Source organism: Theropithecus gelada, chromosome 12, assembly GCF_003255815.1.
Source record: "Theropithecus gelada isolate Dixy chromosome 12, Tgel_1.0, whole genome shotgun sequence".
Lineage (NCBI taxonomy): Eukaryota > Metazoa > Chordata > Mammalia > Primates > Cercopithecidae > Theropithecus > Theropithecus gelada.
The window spans coordinates 77,012,997-77,029,945 of NC_037680.1; the positions used below are offsets into that span (position 1 = coordinate 77,012,997).

At 42.3% G+C, this 16,949-nt stretch overlaps 1 protein-coding gene across 1 annotated transcript in view; it reads left to right on the forward strand.

Annotated features, from left to right (window-relative positions):
* Window positions 1-16,949, forward strand: part of AOX1 (aldehyde oxidase 1) — an 88,933-nt gene that overhangs the window by 407 nt on the left and 71,577 nt on the right. Inside the window, exons 2-5 of the mRNA XM_025404993.1 lie at window positions 6,928-6,985; window positions 9,044-9,140; window positions 12,874-12,982; window positions 15,119-15,245. Of these exons, the coding sequence (XP_025260778.1) occupies window positions 6,928-6,985; window positions 9,044-9,140; window positions 12,874-12,982; window positions 15,119-15,245 (391 nt within the window). The remainder of the gene's footprint in view (window positions 1-6,927; window positions 6,986-9,043; window positions 9,141-12,873; window positions 12,983-15,118; window positions 15,246-16,949) is intronic.

The window sequence follows — 16,949 nt, forward strand, 5'->3', positions numbered from 1 at the left end:
CTTTCTCCTTTAACAGCGGCTTTGCCTTCGCGTTCCCACCCCGCCTCCGGGGCAGATAAAGGCTGCGTTTTCAGGGACTGTCCTGGATCTTTGGGCCCCCAACTTCCTCATATTCCCCTTTCCTCTCCTTCCAAGGCTCAGAAGCTGATTACCAAACTTTTACACGCCCTCCCTAAACAGTAAGATAAAAAGTATTCTTGCCCATCAAGGTCAGCACTCCCAAATCTTCCTTCCCTCAATCCCAGCCGATAACGGGAACGTGCCCAGTACATTGAGAGCAGCCTACAGAGAAGGCTGAGCCTCAGCTCGCGGGGTGTGTTTGGAAGCGCAGAGAGCAACTTAGATTCCGGACAAGACCGTAGAGACGAACACATTCAAGCCACCCCCATCGTTTCTCGGATGAAGAAATCGTTACTTTCCAAAGTCACAGCTAATTCCTGGCAGAGTTGAACCCAAGTCAGGCTCTGGGGGCTCCAAGGTCCTCACGGGGTCCACTGCTGGGTGCGGGCTCTGTCCCCTCAGAAGCTGGGCTCGCTCTGTGCAACCCGAGGAACAGTTCCAGGCAGTGTCCGATGTCTGGGAGCAGCAAAGCCCCGTGGGCCTCCTTTGAAACACCCCCCTGAATGTGAGCATCAACTCTGCTCACTCTTAATGTTGTTCCAGTTTCATCGACATTACTCTGAAGGAGGAAACTGAGGCAGGAAGGTTAAGGAGCTCCCTTAAGAGCTGTGGCTCACGCCTGTAATCAGCACTTTGGGAGACCGTGGCAGGAGGATTGCTTGAGCCCAGAAGTTCGAGTTTAGCCTGGGCAACATGGCGAAACCCTGTCTCTACAAAAAAATATAACCAGGTGTGGTGGTGTGTGCCTGTAGCCCAGCTACTGGGGAGGGTGAAGGGGGAGGATCGCTTGAGTCTAAGAGTTCAAGGTTACAGTGAGCTGTGATCACACCACTGCACTCCAGCCTGGGCAAAAGAGTGAGATCCTGTCTCTTAAAAACAACAAAAACAGAGCTAACAACCAAGCAAGAGCAGTGGCACCTGCTTTCCCTGGTGCTCGTGTTGGTGCTGGTTCACTCAGAGCCACCTGTGACCCCTGCTTCTGGCTAAGGGCAGCCGCAACACTTTTCCTGATGGGCACCAGCTGCCTCCCCTGGAAGCTAACCAGGGTGAAGCATCAGGCCCTAGTTGTGAGGCCTGTTCTAAGACCCTGAGCCTAATTTCATTTGTGGTTTTGTATTATGTGTCTTAAAGAGGATCCCCCAAATTGTACGTTAGGCTCCTCAAAAACTTGGTCTGCCCCTGCTGCCTGGGTTCCACATTGGATAAGATGAGCTTGTTTTCCCTGATCTGTAAAGGGGGTCGTTAGGACCCCTTCACAGGACTGCTGTGAGGGTGAAATATGACAATGGGGTGAGGTGATTGAAATATCATTTTTTTCTTTCTTTTGTGTAACAGAATGATATAGTAAACACAACACTGGTTTTGTTGTTTAGACAAACAAATCTTCAATTCCGATTCTAATTCTGATTGAGAAAACCTAACCTCTCAGAGGCCAGTTCCTCTGTTAAAAGGGGATGATACCACTTACTTCATAAAGAGTGATCATGAGCATTCAATTCACTTCTTTGTTAAGGGCCTGCCGTATGCCAGGCAGTGTTCCAGTCTTATGAGATACAGCAGAGCACAGAAATAACAAGTCCCTGTGTGCATGGAACTTACATTGTGCTGGGGAGATAGCAAGCATATAAATACGTGGAAATGTGTAATGTCAGGAAGTGAGAAGTGCTAATATAAAAAATAAAGCACAGCGTGGGGACAGAGAGTGTGCAGGATACTTAGAGGGGATGGATGTTTTGGCCTGTCTGAAAGGGTGGCATTTGAGCAGTGACTGGGATGCAGTGAAGAGCAAGCCATGCAAACATCTGGGAAAGAGCATCCAGGCAGTGGGAATGGCAGGTGCAAAGGTCCTGAGGTGGAAGGATTTCTGTGTGATAAGAAAGTAGGTTGGTGGGGCTGGCAACATGGGCAGGGGCCAGATTACTAGGGCTTTATAGGTGATGGTAAGGGTTTGGGTTAAATGAAGAAACAGGGGTTTTGAGTCTACATCTCCTCACTTCTCCTTCCCCCACTTCCAAACAAATATTGGGATTTTTAACATAACGGCCAACAATAGTTTGTGCTCTATTGATTTTTAAAATTAGATAAGCTAGTTCTTATCTATGGACTCACTTTGTCTATGGGCCAAATGTCCCATGGTTATTTGTAAAGTATAATCTGGAGATATTGATTCTGTTTTTGCAATTACCATTAGAATAAATTGTGTTAATCTTTCCCTTTCCTTCTCCTCCCTTCTAAATTCTGTTAGGTGTGTGCTTCAGTACTAATAAACAAGCGTGATTACTTACATGGAAAGAACTAGAATAAGCTTTTTTTTTTTTTTTTTTGAGATGTAGTCTCACTCTGTTGCCCAGGCTGGAGTGCAGTGGCGTAATCTCAGCTCACTGCAACCTCTGCCTCCCAGGTTCAAGCAATTCTCATGCCTCAGCCTCCTGAGTAGCTGGGACTACGGAACTAAAAGCACCCACCACCACTCTAATTTTTGTATTTTTAGTAGAGATTGGGTTTCACCGTGTTGGCCAGGCTGGTCTTAAACTCCTGACCTCAGGTGATCTCCCTGACTCAGCCTCCCAAAGTGCTAGGATTACAGGCTTGAGCCACTGTGCCCAGCCTATCATAAACTTTGTGGTTCCAGAGAGTAAGAGATTGTTGAGAAGAGTGTGGAGAGAAAACCCACCCTAGAAGAGGGCTTTTGAAGTCAAACGCAATCTCTGGAATTAAAAACCCACCTTTGAAAAAGAAGCTTAGAAGTAAAGCCACTTAGGAGACAATAAGTGACATGATTGGCTTCTATTCTGCTTTTTGCTAAATTTTCTCAGGTCAACAAAAGTTGTCCTCAGGCAGAAGGTATGACATCTGGAGGCAAGAACAGTGCACGTTGGCCAGGGACCTAGTTGCAGAGAATTTTCTGAAATCTTATTCACCCTACCAAGGCCCCCAGAAGAACAGATGACCCATTTAACATGGAGTTTAAGGGAGGAAGAACCCATGAATAAATTCTACCATAGATGCCACATTCCAACCTCAACTCAGGAAATGAAGCATGTCATTTCATGAGGCAATGAGGTGTGGAAATCAAAGGTATGGGCCTTGGAACTAGTCGGGGATTGGGTTTGAATCCTGTGCTATCTGCTCTGAGACTTGGACGTGGCGGATCTGGGGCCTCAGGCAAGGTACTTAATGTCGCTGAGCTTCTGTTTTCTCCTTTGCAAAATCTAGCTAATAACAGAGCCTTTTCCTTTGAAATTGGGGCTGATTAAGTTGCATGGAGAGTGGTTAGCAGGGTACATGTACACAGTAAACACTTGATATGTGGAAACAATTGTTACTATCTGGAGTAGAAAATAATCTATTTCATTAGTAGAGCCAGAACCTGCTTAGAGGTGTCAAGGATGCTAAGAAGCAGTCATCCTGCATTATTTGCACAATGAGCATAGACTTTTGATATTGGTGTAGGAATCTGGAAAGAGCAGTTTATTGGCTAGCATTCTCTAAGGTTCTTGGTTTACAAGGGTGAGAGAGGAAATTTCTGGGCTTCTGGAATGGCTGTGATGATTCGGAGAAAAGTGGAGAAGGTGGAGGCAGCTTAGGCAGAAAGAAGTAACAAGCAAAATGAATTTCAAAAGCAACCTAAAGCTCAGGAAGGTATGTCCTCATGGCTGTTCCCTGAGGCTTCTTTCTGTCCTCTGAGGCTGCTATGGATTATTGTTCTTCTCTACTAACTGCGTCTCACAACATACACCCCTTTCTTTCCTCCTCTTCTCCTTCTCAGCCTTGGCCCTTCACATGTACCTCTACCCCTTCCTTATTTTCTACTCTCTCCCCTTTTATCTCTCTCTTCCTTTCTCTTTCTGACTCTGTCTTGGATCTGGCAGGGCCTCCTCAGGCACTAGTCACTGGCACTACACAGAGAAAAGTGATTTCTTAACCAAGTACGGCATGAACTTGGACTCTCCCAAAAGGGCTGGCAGTGATACAGTGGGGCAGATTCCACCCTCAGATTCAAGGCTATGCTGAGATGAGTACATGCAATGACCCTGACGGGAGAACTGGCAACATCTCTCAAATCCAGAGTCAACCAGAATAACTGTTACCCATCCCCTCTACACCTCCTAGCCTCCATCTGAGTCCTAACCTCCCTGTTTCATTCCCAGAGCTGCCAGGACAAGATGCATGCTAGATCCCTGCCCCCACTTCCTCCAAATACAACACTCACTATATCAAAACAACAACAACAACAACACATTTCAAACTGGCGGGACTTTGAGCCAGATTCCAATCCCTTGAACATTTCCTGGAACACATACCCAAACAAGCATGACCACCTTCTTCCATGAATTCCTTCCTCAAATGTAGAAATATTCCGCAAGCCTAAAGTGCTATTCTTTACTAACTAGGCTACCCAGACCATGTCTATTCATTAAAACGGGGCTTCTGTGGTTTACCATCATATCTAGGAACAGACACTGTGAGGTTGGGGCAGAAGCTTTATGGTGTTATCTGAGACCCAGGTTTCTTCTCTCTTTTTTGTCTCCTGCCATGAACGTGTTGCCTCATGGTCTAAGATAACTGCTGGGGTTCTAGCCATTTCATTCCTATGCCAAAGTAGCAGGAAGGAAGGACAGGAGAATGCATGCCAGGATAGACAACCTACAGTTTCTGCCACCAATAACTTCTGTGTTTTTCTTTATTTTCCATCTGTTCAGATGCCCAAGTCTGTAAGAAATTATTCATTACTTCTTGGTATCTCATACCAAATCATACATTGCATGTTCCAGTCATTCATTTCATTAATTAACACTTATTACATCCTGTGATATATCCCCACCACCAAGCTCAGTGTTTGGCATAAAGAAGAATAGCAGAAGATGGCCTCTCTCAGGATCGAGATAGTCTTGTACACACACAAATAATTAAGATACAGTGTAAAAAGTGTCATAAAAGAAGAGGTGAAGACATCAGCCATGGGAACAAAGAGGAGGATGGTTACTTAGAGATGGGGAAGGGTATTTTAGGTGGCAGCACTCTCCATAGAGAACATTTGAGCAGGGTGGTGAACGGATGACACACAAAATTCTGCCAAGAAGAGAGGACAGATTTTCAGGACAGAGGGAAGCTTGCATGCACATGCAGTGAAGGTGAAAGTCCAATGCACCCCCTGGACTAGCCAGTTCATCCGTGTGGCCTGAGTTCGGATTTCTTCTTGTATTCTGGAAATGGTTGGCTATTAATTCACCTAAGATCCACTCAGTCTACTCATTTAAAAAGCACACTTTCTGGTTCCCCCTACCAGAAATCCTGATTCCATAGGGGTTTCATTTTAACAAGCGTCTCCGTGATTCAGGAATTCCCGGAATGGCAGTTTGGCAGCCAGGAGCCACGTTAAATTAGGCATATACATGAGATGATCAGGCTTGGGTTTCACAGCAGTCACTCTGGTCGTGGTGCAGAGGACAATATTGTGGGTACCAAGAGTGGAGGCAGGGAGACCCGTCAGGCAGGTCTTATAATCATTTGGACAATAGATGATATGGGCTCATGGGTAGTGACAGTAGAAGAGAAAGGAGTTTAGAGTATCATTGGAAGCCCAAGTGGAAGAACTCGGTGACACTGATTGTGGTGGACTGGAAAAAAAAAGTTGAAAATAGCTCAGGTTTTTTTAGCTTAGATGACCTAGCAGATACTGAGGCCATAAAGCAGTTTAAGGAAAAGAAGGGAAGGAGTAAGTTTGGAAAATAAAATAAAGAGTTCCATTTGAGAGCCAATTAAATTGAAGATACCTGAGAAGTCCCCCATATTTTTTCTTATCACATACGCACACACAAACAGACACACACACACACACCAATCTTTCTATATTACAGACTCTTCTAGGGCACAGATCTGACCTTGGTAATTGGCATATGCCATACCTGGCCTGGTGTATAACCTTTTAAAATTGAGGGTAAGGCAGCAGCCCTAGAATAAGCATATGTCCACTTCTCATCTACTACTTCCCAGGAGGAAAAATTACTATAATATGGTGAAAGATGAATTCAGCTTCTGAAATGGCAAAGCAAGTCATGCCTCTATGTGTTCTGTGAATCTAGAAGAAATGTCAAATTTTTAGTGAAAAAAGAGAAAACATGATCACTTTGGAAAACATAACCAATCATGACATTTTGATGTCATCCTTGGGAAAAGACAGCATGCTGTTCTGCTGTTATGCTGCCAGGCTGCTCCCGTAAACTTGCCTAAGTGTGTCCTTGCTGCATAGTCTTTCATCACTTAGCATACACGGTTTATCTTCCCCTTTGTTTATTTGATTGGGGCCATGGCTGGTTATCTTTTACTGGAAACCACAATCATTTGAACAAGATAAACAAACACATCTTTTAAAAAATTAACTCTATCAATGTCCTAGAGGCTATTATATTCCAGCAATTCCCCTCCCTCCTTTCTTTTCTTATTTCATCTACTCCCTCTCCAGTCTGAACTGTTCTACTAATGTCTTTACTCTCACCTGCTTTAAACTTTCTAGAAAAACACTGGACAGGAGGTAGTGTTCCTGTTAGCGGAAACAACTGCCTTAGAGAAGAGCAATAACTCAGGACCAAGGACAGCAGCACAATTGTGGTGGGGCTCAAAATTACACCTAAGAGAGGTGGTTTGCATATCACAGGTGTTCCATAAAGCTGAAATCTACTTGAAAATATGAGTAGAAGGGCTAATTAATTTGCATTTCCCTCAAATTAGTGTGATCCTACCGATGTGAATTTCATATTAGCTCTCAACTTTGTATGCCTAACTCTTATTTTCCCTTTGGTATAGGTGATAGAAAAAAATGTTGATCCTGAAACAATGCTGTTGCCTTATCTGAGGAAGAAGCGTATCCTTTTCTTTACTTTGAGTGTGTATGTGTGTGCGTATTTGTATAACTCCAATTTCCTCATTAAATGATATTTCAAATATACATTAGAGACACTGAGATATATTCCCTACTCTCATGGTTTTATGCTCATATTTGAGAAAGTCCTATAGTTTTATAGGCAAGGCACAAATGTGGCTGTCAGAAGAACCAATTTTTTTCCAGTCTCTGTATAAAATGGAGAAACTAGTAATGGAAACTTAATAGATGTTAAAAGGACCTAAGTAAGCATCCTTTAGAATTAAGAGTCACAATACTTATACTCTGTCCTTAAAGACAAATTATTATGCCCATTAGGAAAAGAGAGCACAGAAGTCACCTGAAATGAAAGTAAAAGAAAAAATGGAAGAACTAAACCTGAAAATGTTATCCTAGAAAAACTTGCTAAATAAAACCATCTAAGGAATGGATTTTTAGCTTGGTATGCATGAACTCCAGTGAGTTACCAGAGGGTGAAGGACACTATAATTATATGCAAAATTATGTTTCAATGGGAGTGTGTACATTTCTTCCCCCTGGAGAGAGTAAAATTACCAAAAGAGTACACAACTCCAAAGCATCAATAATTGTTTTTCAGACCCATGAATATGTTTCTGAAACATGTTCATGAAAGTCCTTCAAGAGCTTTAGACATAAAAAACAATTAACATGACTTCCTGATTATCCACAGTACCTATGTGTAATATTTAAAGTTTGGTTCACTGTGAGTGACAGAGAACTCCACCTCATGGCAAACAAGATAGAAGGTAGGAGTTTCTTTCTTTCTGATTGTGTTAGTTCAGGTTCTTCAGGATGTGGACACCGAAAATGAGATTAAATGCGCCAGGATTTTATTAGGAGAAATGTCTGTGGGAAAGGAAGTAGGGAGTGAATCAGAAGAGGCTTAGGGAGCCATTTGATCACCATGTAAGTCTGACTCTGGAGATAAGGTTGAGTAGAAGGGCCCTAGACTGCTGGTCAATCAGTCTTCAGAACCACTGGGGATGGTTGACAAGGACTCCATATCTCTCTGGAGCACTAAATCATTGGTGGAGAGCAGTTCATGGGAGGCATGGTCTTAATGAGAACTAGAGTGATCAGTATTAAAGTGTAGCAACGGGGTCCCTTGGTCAGTTACCCTCCATGTTGAAGGGAGGTCTGTGGGGCATGTTTGCATGGCTATCACACTCACATAAAGGAAGCCCACAGATAGGTGGATCAGGGCTGGTCAAGCAGTGTCACAACGTTTTTGAGGAATCAAGCAGCACCTTCCTCAGCACATAGCTTTCTCCTCACCATCAGAGATGACCAATGGAGAGCCAGCCCTCATATGTGAATTCCAGCAAATAGAAAGAAGTAGTGAGCAAAGAAAGAAGCACCCCTCTCCTTTTAAGGACACTCTTCTCCTGGAAGTCATACAGAATACTTATAATTACATCCTATTAGCCAGCACTGTTAATGACCCCACCTAGTCCCAGAGGAGGCTGGGAAAGTCTATTTTTTACTCTGGGAAGCTATATGTATGTGGCTAACAATTGGGGTTTCTATTTCTAAGGAATAATGAGAGAAGAGATATTAGGGAACAGATGGCAGTTTTTGCCACTGAAAGGCAGAGAAATACACAAACATGGCTAACATGACACGAATATTCCAAGAATTATCTACAATTTAATATTTTGCTTTGTGTCATCAAAGGCAGAGATAAGGATGAGAATAAATGTGCAATGTGTTTATACCTTCAAATACTCAAGCCCTTACATATATAGACTCTTTTTTCAGTTTGGCCCTATTTTTGGCAACCTGAGGTCCAGTTGTTTTCAAAAGGAGGATACAAGATATAGCACACAAAAGGAAATCAAGAATTTACAAGATTATTATAGCTGCTACAATAGTAATTATGACATAAACACATTATTTGATGAATATGTATTGAACTTAACTAATATTTAAGAGTCTGTGATGTTACTGTCTCCTAGTGGCAGGGCTATTCTAGAAAGAGAATTATATAACACATATGATCTTTAACTATACCTCTTCCAGTTCGACTCACGGGAACTAAGTATGGCTGTGGAGGAGGAGGCTGTGGTGCTTGTACAGTGATGATATCACGATATAACCCCATCACCAACAGGATAAGGTACCATGCAGCAAAGTCCAGATATGGTTGAAATTTTTATGATTTTGAACTTTGTTATATTCCCTCATTTGGTAAATATATTTTGAGTACCTACCATGTGAAAAGAACTGGCCACTGGGGGTACAATGATGAACAAGACAGACACGGTCCCAGGAATATGAATGTGTTGAGAGAAAAATGTAGCATCAGTGAGGATAACATATGGTCAAAGAATTCTCCATCAAAGCCAGGCACAGTGGCACACATTTCTAGCTACTTGGGAGGCTGTCAAGAGGATTGTTGAGTTTGAGTCCAGCCTGGGCAACATAGCAAGACCTTGTCTATAAGAAAAAAAAATCCCCTGTCAAAAGTTGAATGGCTGCCTAACTGCCTGTCTGGGGAGGAAAGGCAGGGCTGAAATTGCAGGGGAGGATAATGCCATCATCGTATTCATGTATAACTCTTCCAGCCCCTAACTTACCCCCTTCCTCCCATCTGGTGCTTTCTCCATACATCAGCCAGAATGACCTGCTTTAATTATCATCAGATCAAGTCATTCTCATACTGAAAAGCCCCCAATGACTTCCCATTATGTTTAACATCTGTTTATGTTTGGTATTTATCCTTCTTCACATTTGCCAAGTTTCTTGGCTCTGTGTGTTGATGTCTTCTGGAAACTTCTCAAGGCATTATCTCTTCAAATATTTACTCTGTGCCACACACTCTTCCCTCTGTTCTTCTGGGACTCCAGTTATGCTAATGTTAGACCATTTTACATCATTTCACAGATCTCACTTGAAGGCTAAGGATCTGAGCACTGGTGAGGTTTCAGATGCCTGCTGTGTTCCATACCAAACTACCTGCTGTCTGAACTCTGAGAGGTTCCTCCCTGCTTTACAGCCTGGTTGTCAACTTTTTAGTTCACGAGGGATTTCTCTTTGCTTGCCTGTCTCACCTTCCTTTGGGAGATCTATTGCAGCCATGCTGCTCTGTCTTTAGCCTCTAGGAAGTGGCGACTACCCTATGCTCTGTGAAGTCTGAGTACGTAGAGTTTCTCTCAGTTCTCCTCTCTCTCCCCCAGCCTTCTTTGTTTAAGGACCAGTATGCTTGGAAAGTTTCTTTTAGCTCTGCTTCCCTGCCTATTTTTGGGGAACTACCCCTGGAACTCAGTGATCTCTGGTGGGGAAGAGATTGGAGATAATGCAGCCCAGCTTTATATTTCAATCTGTTGCTATCAGCCCACATGCAACCATTCAAAGTTTGTTGGAAGTTGGTCTGGTTTCTCCTTATTCCTGTTTAAGGCAGGTTCCTTTTCCTCCTTCAATTTCAGGAAGAGAATAATTGTATCTCAGGGATGAGAACAACTGTATCTTCTCTCTTATGAAGAGATTGTCACAACGGAGTTTAGTTTATTTATTTATTAAGTTTTGCTCATAAAGTTTCTTTGTCTACTCAGCATCTGATGAGCTTTGAAAATATGTGATTATGTTCCTCGTATGGTTTACTTTGGTTTTTAGAATGAGAGTGGCAGTCTCTTACAACTTTCTACCTCTAAACTGAAAGCTTGCTTGCCTTTGAATCGGTATTCAAACTCCGTACCTTTGCTATCAAGCCTTTACCATTACCTACCTGGCCTCTGCCTGTCTCTCTAACCATGAGTAACACCACTCCCCTTGCATTCACTGTGTTCCTGCCTCACTGGACTTTTTTCTGTCCCTCTTCCTTTTCTTAAACATCCCACACTTATTCCTGCCTTAAGGCCTGAGTATTTTGTTCCACTGCCTTTCATGTCTGGCCCCTTCAAATCATTCAGATTTTACAAAAATGTTGCATTCTCAGTCATCCCCAATCACCTACTAAATAGCTGTGCTCCCCCTCACCTTCACAACTCTCTATGGGGTTAGCCTATATTAATGTATTCATAGCACTTCTCGACATTTCAATTAATGTATTTTTGTGTGTACTGTCCATGTACATATGTGCTGTCTTCTTTTAGCTAGAACACACACTCTACAAGGGCAGAGATTTTATCTGTCTTGTTCTCCAGTGATTTTAGCAGTGAATTTTAAAGTTCCAATGTGGAACTCTGCCTGGCACATAGGAGGCACTCAATAAATATTTGCACTTATTTATAAATGAATAATATCCTTTCAGTCTTTCTTTTGTGTGTATACATATGGAAGCATACTGTACATACTGTTTAAAAGCCTGTATATTTTGTTAATTTCTCCCTAATATCTTATAATAATAAATTCATTCATGGCTATGTGTGTTCCATCCTTTGGGCATACCAAAACCACCCCCCAAATACTGTCCACTTAGATTACTTTTAGTTTTTATTAGCATGAGCAATGCATCAAATAACACTCCTATAGATATATTCATGTTTATGTCTATGATTATTTCCTTATGATATAGCCACAGAGGTGGAATTGCAGTGTAAAAGACAGTGTGCATTTAAAGGTTTTTTTTTATGTCTTCCTGTGAAATATCTCTCAGCAGTTCCCAGGGAGAACTCAATTTCCATTCTTACAAACAGTATGAGTCTCATCTTCCCAAACTGTTGGTACTAATAGATATTATAAATATTAAAAATATTATTTTCTTTGACAAAAATTGTGTTTCTCATTGCTTGAGTCTCTCTTGATTTTTAAGGTCGAATACTTGTTTCATGTGTTTATTGGCCATTTACAGTTCTCTTTGGTGAATGAGAACATTTAGGAGACATTGTGAGTTGGACATTTTCTAGCAGTGGTTCTGTCGGATTGAGGAGTTCTGGATCCCACACCCTGTTTCTTCTTCTGAAGCTTGGTATCACTTTTACTTTATTGCTCAACCAACCTCTGGCCTAGCATCTATCTGAAAGATGCAATGAGCTCTGGGTGGGTGTGTTCCCAGACAGATGAGGTCTGGCTGCTTGTTCTTGTGGTCTAAAAACAAGAAGCAGACAGACTGGGAAAGAAGAGAGTTTGTTTCTGCAACCAGTTATAGGGAGAAGGTCGAAGTAACTCACCAGACCAACTAAACGTTACCAGATTTTTCCTAGTGCTTATATGCATTCAGTGCACCTACAAGCTGAAAGCCAAAATGTTTCACTCTATCTAATCTTTAACTAGGGCCTGGGGTCTAGACAATTACTTCAGAGCCTTGGAAGAATGACTTCGTCTAAAGTGGATCCTGGTACAAGGTGTACAAAGTGTATAAGAATGTCTCCATTGTTTTAATAGGACTCTAAGTTCTGAGGAAGCCCTGGTAGGCTCTTAATGGCCTTGTTTTTACATTCTGGCCTTTGTACTAAGGCACCAGTTTCTCCAGTTCTTTAATGTTTAACTTATGCATTCATCAGCATGACAGTTAGGTGTTGGTGAAGGCTGGCTTCTCTGGTTGCTAATGGAGACCTGGCCTGCCATAGGTGGGTGGTTACCTGTGACTAGAGAATGTCAACCCCTCATTCGAGCAAAAACCATCAAAGTTGTGACAGTTTTTGATAAGTAGACACCATTCTGGAATTAGAATTAGGAGGCCTAATTTTAATCCTGCCTCTGACACTCTGGCTGTGACCCTGAGTAAATCACTCTGATCCTCAGATTCCACTTCTGTAAAATGGGCCTAAGCTAAGGAGGAAATGTATGTGTAAAACCTGGGGACATTATACAAAAACCTGCCACAGTGGAGAAGCTCAATGAATGCCTGGCCCCTTTCCCACTGGATGTGACATAATTTGTAATTTGTGCTTTTCTTTTGCATTCTGAAGGCATCACCCAGCCAATGCCTGTCTGATTCCCATCTGTTCTCTGTATGGTACTGCCGTCACCACAGTAGAAGGCATAGGAAGCACCCACACCAGAATTCATCCTGTTCAGGTGAGGATGTGCCTCTTCTTTATAGGGTTTCTGTGCTTTAGAAACCTCATGACATTGAGTCCCTGAGATTAAGAGAGTGGAGCAGCCTGGGGCCTGCTGCCTTGGCCACTCCAACAGATACAACCTAGCTGGGAACAAGAGTGAAGCCTGGCGTATTGGGATATGTGAGTGTCTTTAACTAACTTCTTGGAAAGATGCTTTTGGAAGACTAGAACACTTTTTCTTCTCTAAGAATGCCCTGACATTTGTGGGTTTGTTTTCTGTGTTCTAATTAGATGGGACCTGTCTATTTGACATCTTCTAAACTCATAAAGAAACAAAAGCCGGGTACAGTGGCTCGCACCTGTAATCCCAACACTTTGGGAGGCCAAGGCAGGTGGATTGCTTGAGCCCAGGAGTTTGAGACCAGCTTAGGCAACATGGAGAAACATGTCTCTACAAAAGTACAAAAATTAGCCTGGTGTGGTGGTGAGCACCTGTAGTCCTAGCTACTCAGGGGTGCTGAGGTGAGAGAATCACTTGAGCCTGGGAGGTTGAGGCAGCAGTAAACCATGACTGCACCCTGTACTTCAGCCTGGGTGACTGAGTGAGACCCTGTCGTAAGAAAGAGAAGGAGAGAGCAGGAGAGACGAGGGAGGGAAGGAAGAAAGGAAGGGATGGAAGGAAAGAAAGAATGAAGGAAGAAAGAGAAAGAAGAGCCATGTGCATTGAGGGATATAATTTTATTGTGTGTGTTTTTTTTTTAATAAAGTGGAAAATAACATCATCTTAAGGCTGAGTGAAAATCTCAGCTACCAAAAAGCTTTATTATACTTAGAGCTTGTTTGGAAGACAGATGATAGGAGTTGCCAATAAGTTTTTTGGCTTTTCTCCTAAAGAAGCACCTTGTTAGAGTTTTAGCCTCAAGTAAAAAAGCATCTTCAGACACCTGACTCTTTATGTATATATTGTCCATAAGAATGCCATTTCTAGGCTGGGAGCAGTGGCTCGTACCTATAATCCCAGCACTTTGGGAGGCTGAGGTGGGCGGATCACGAGGTCAAGAGATCGAGACCATCCTGGCCAACATGGTGAAACCTTGTCTCTACTAAAACTACAAAAATTAACTGGGCGTGGTGGTGTGTACCTGTAGTCCCAGCTACTCAGGAGGCTGAAACAGAATCACTTGAACCCGGGAGGTGGAGGTTGTAGTGAGCCAAGATCGTGCCACTGCACTCCAGCATGGCCACAGAGTGAGACTCTGTCTCAAAAAAAACAAAAAACAAAACAAAACAAAAGCCATTTTTACTTGTTTTTATCAAAGTTAATGAAGATCAAATATGAGGAAAGATAGAAGAAGGAAAAGATAGGAGCAACATAGAAAATGACCCAAGTTCAAATTTTCTAGATTTGAAGGAATCTTGGGTTCTATTTATTTGAAAGATCATTACCTAGAGGGAGAGAATTTTGCCTGGATCATGATGAAATATCATTAACTAGAGGAGGAAAATTCTGCCTGGATGCCCATGTGAAACCTGGTCATACACAGGCATACAATACCCTTTCATTTCCTTGTTGACGTGGGACTCCCATTGTTCCAATGTTGCCAGAAGACAGCTTCCAAAATCGACTTGAACCTTAGAAGTTAGACTCCAAAGCAAAAATGCTAGAGGGAGGGAAAGGTAATAAAAGCATTTTATTTTATTTTTCATTTTTTTTCACTTCTCAACTTGAGTGTAATTTGGTTTATTTCTCTGAAGGATTTCCTTCATCTCAGTAATTCACAACCACAACTGCACATTGAAATCAACCATCTGGGAATCTTTAAAAGATGTATGCCTGTGCCCCATTCCCAGAGACTCTGTCAGTTGGTTTGTGGTGCTGTGTGGGGCTTGAATTCTTAACACTCTCCTGGTGATTCTCAAAAGTGGCAACCACTGCCTTAAGTGAAGCTCAAAAGCAGTTGAGGCCCAACCTCACTACAACCCAGCCCTCGGAAGGGAGGTGCCTGGGATGAGAAGGGCTCTCAGGGGACTCTACTGCAATCTTAACACACAGACAAATCACCTGGGAATCTTGCTAGAATGCAGGCTCCAATTCACTAGGCCTGGGATGGGGCCCAAGATTCTGCATTTCTAACCCTTCCTGTGCTTCCAGGAGAGGATCGCCAAGTGTCACGGAACCCAGTGTGGCTTCTGCACACCCGGGATGGTGATGTCCATCTACACGCTGCTCAGGAACCACCCGGAGCCCACTCTGGATCAGTTAACTGATGCCCTTGGTGGTAGGTTATATGAGCATGCTTTTATTTTTTAATATTTATTTATTTATTTACTTAGAGACAGAGTCTCACTCTGTTGCCCAGGCTGGAGTGCAGTGGCACGATCTTGGCTCCACTGCAACCTCTGCCTCCCAGATTCAAGCGATTCTCATGCCTCAGCCTCCCTGCAGGCTTTTATTTTTTCACGACGATGATAATGATAACAACAGCTAATATTGGATACCTTTCATGTGCCACACACTGCATTAAATACTATTTGAAGATTATCTCATTTGATCCTCACAAAAAATTTATAAGACAGATACTATTGTTATCTCTATTTCATAAATGGAGAAACTGAGGTCTGGGGAGAGTGATTTGTTCAAAGTTACATCCCCAATAAGTGGAAGAGCTGGTTTGTTCAAATCAGGATTCAAACCAGACCCACACATTGCATTTGGCTGATGTATTTCTGAAGTCCCTTTTGTTTTTATAATCATTAAAAAGCCAGTTATTCATCAGCCCTTGGGAATAGTCCTGTTATCTCCACGTACTGCTCCGTCACCACTCTCCCTACTGGGTAAGTGGGTGCTTTCAGGACCATATTCAGCATCAGAGGGCTGCTGATGGATACAGCATAAAGTCAGAGACTGAGATCTCGATGCTTATTGCAAAGAACTGTCTCTATCCACCCTAGAGCGTTTTTGTCAAGTTCAAGAGCTCAGTGTGTATGTGGCGGAGGGATATCCTCGTCAACAAAATTCTAAACAAGTTTTTTAAGTGATGCCCTCTCAAGTCCTATTTCTGGTGAAGTTCTCCATGGCTGCGTTTGTCTTTGTCTCAGGCCTCCTGAAGACCTCCTTTCTCTGCTAGAGAAAATGAGCCTAAAGCTCATATGTACACTTACTCTGCAAAAATTTTCCAGTGAAAACCAAAACAAATGGTCGTAGAAAGGAGAGACATTGCTCATAAACTGTCTTCTGCCTGATTTCCTGTAGATCTTATCATGAATTTGATTTCATGGCTGTTTATGATGTAAAAAAGTGATAAGGGGTTCTCAGATTTCAGGGTTCTTAGATCATACATGAGAATTTGTGGGTAATGAAGAATCCTGGGACCCACCCCTAGAGAGTTTGACTCAGTAATATTGTTTTTAAAATAAGACTTAAGGTTTAGGGGTGGAGGAGGAACACTGGACCACACTGTGAGAGAAACGCTGGCCTAATGATTTATTATAAATAAATAATGTGCCCAACTGCTTTCACAGTTCAATAACTACCTTTGCTGCCATATAATAATTTTGATCTTTCTATCGGCTGAAGCTTAGAGTGCTTTTTTTTTTTTCTCTTTTGTCACAATAAGTGTTAAAAATGAGGGTTTTTTTCCCTTAGAAAAAGAAGTATAGCTTGCCATTTGCAACAACATGAATGAACCTGGAGGACATTCTGCTGAGTGAACTAAGCCAGGCACAGAAGAATAAATACTACATGATCCCACTTATATAAGGAATCTAAAGTAGTCAAACTCATAGAAGCAGAGAATAGAATGGTGGTTACCAGGGCCTGGGGAACGGGAAAATAAAGATGTATTAGTCAAAGGTAAAATGTTTCAGTTATGCAAAATGAGTAAGTCCTAGAGATACTATACAGCATAATGCTTATAGTTAACATTGTACTGTATACTCAAACATTTGCTAAAAGGTCAGATGTTATAGTAATCACAAAATAA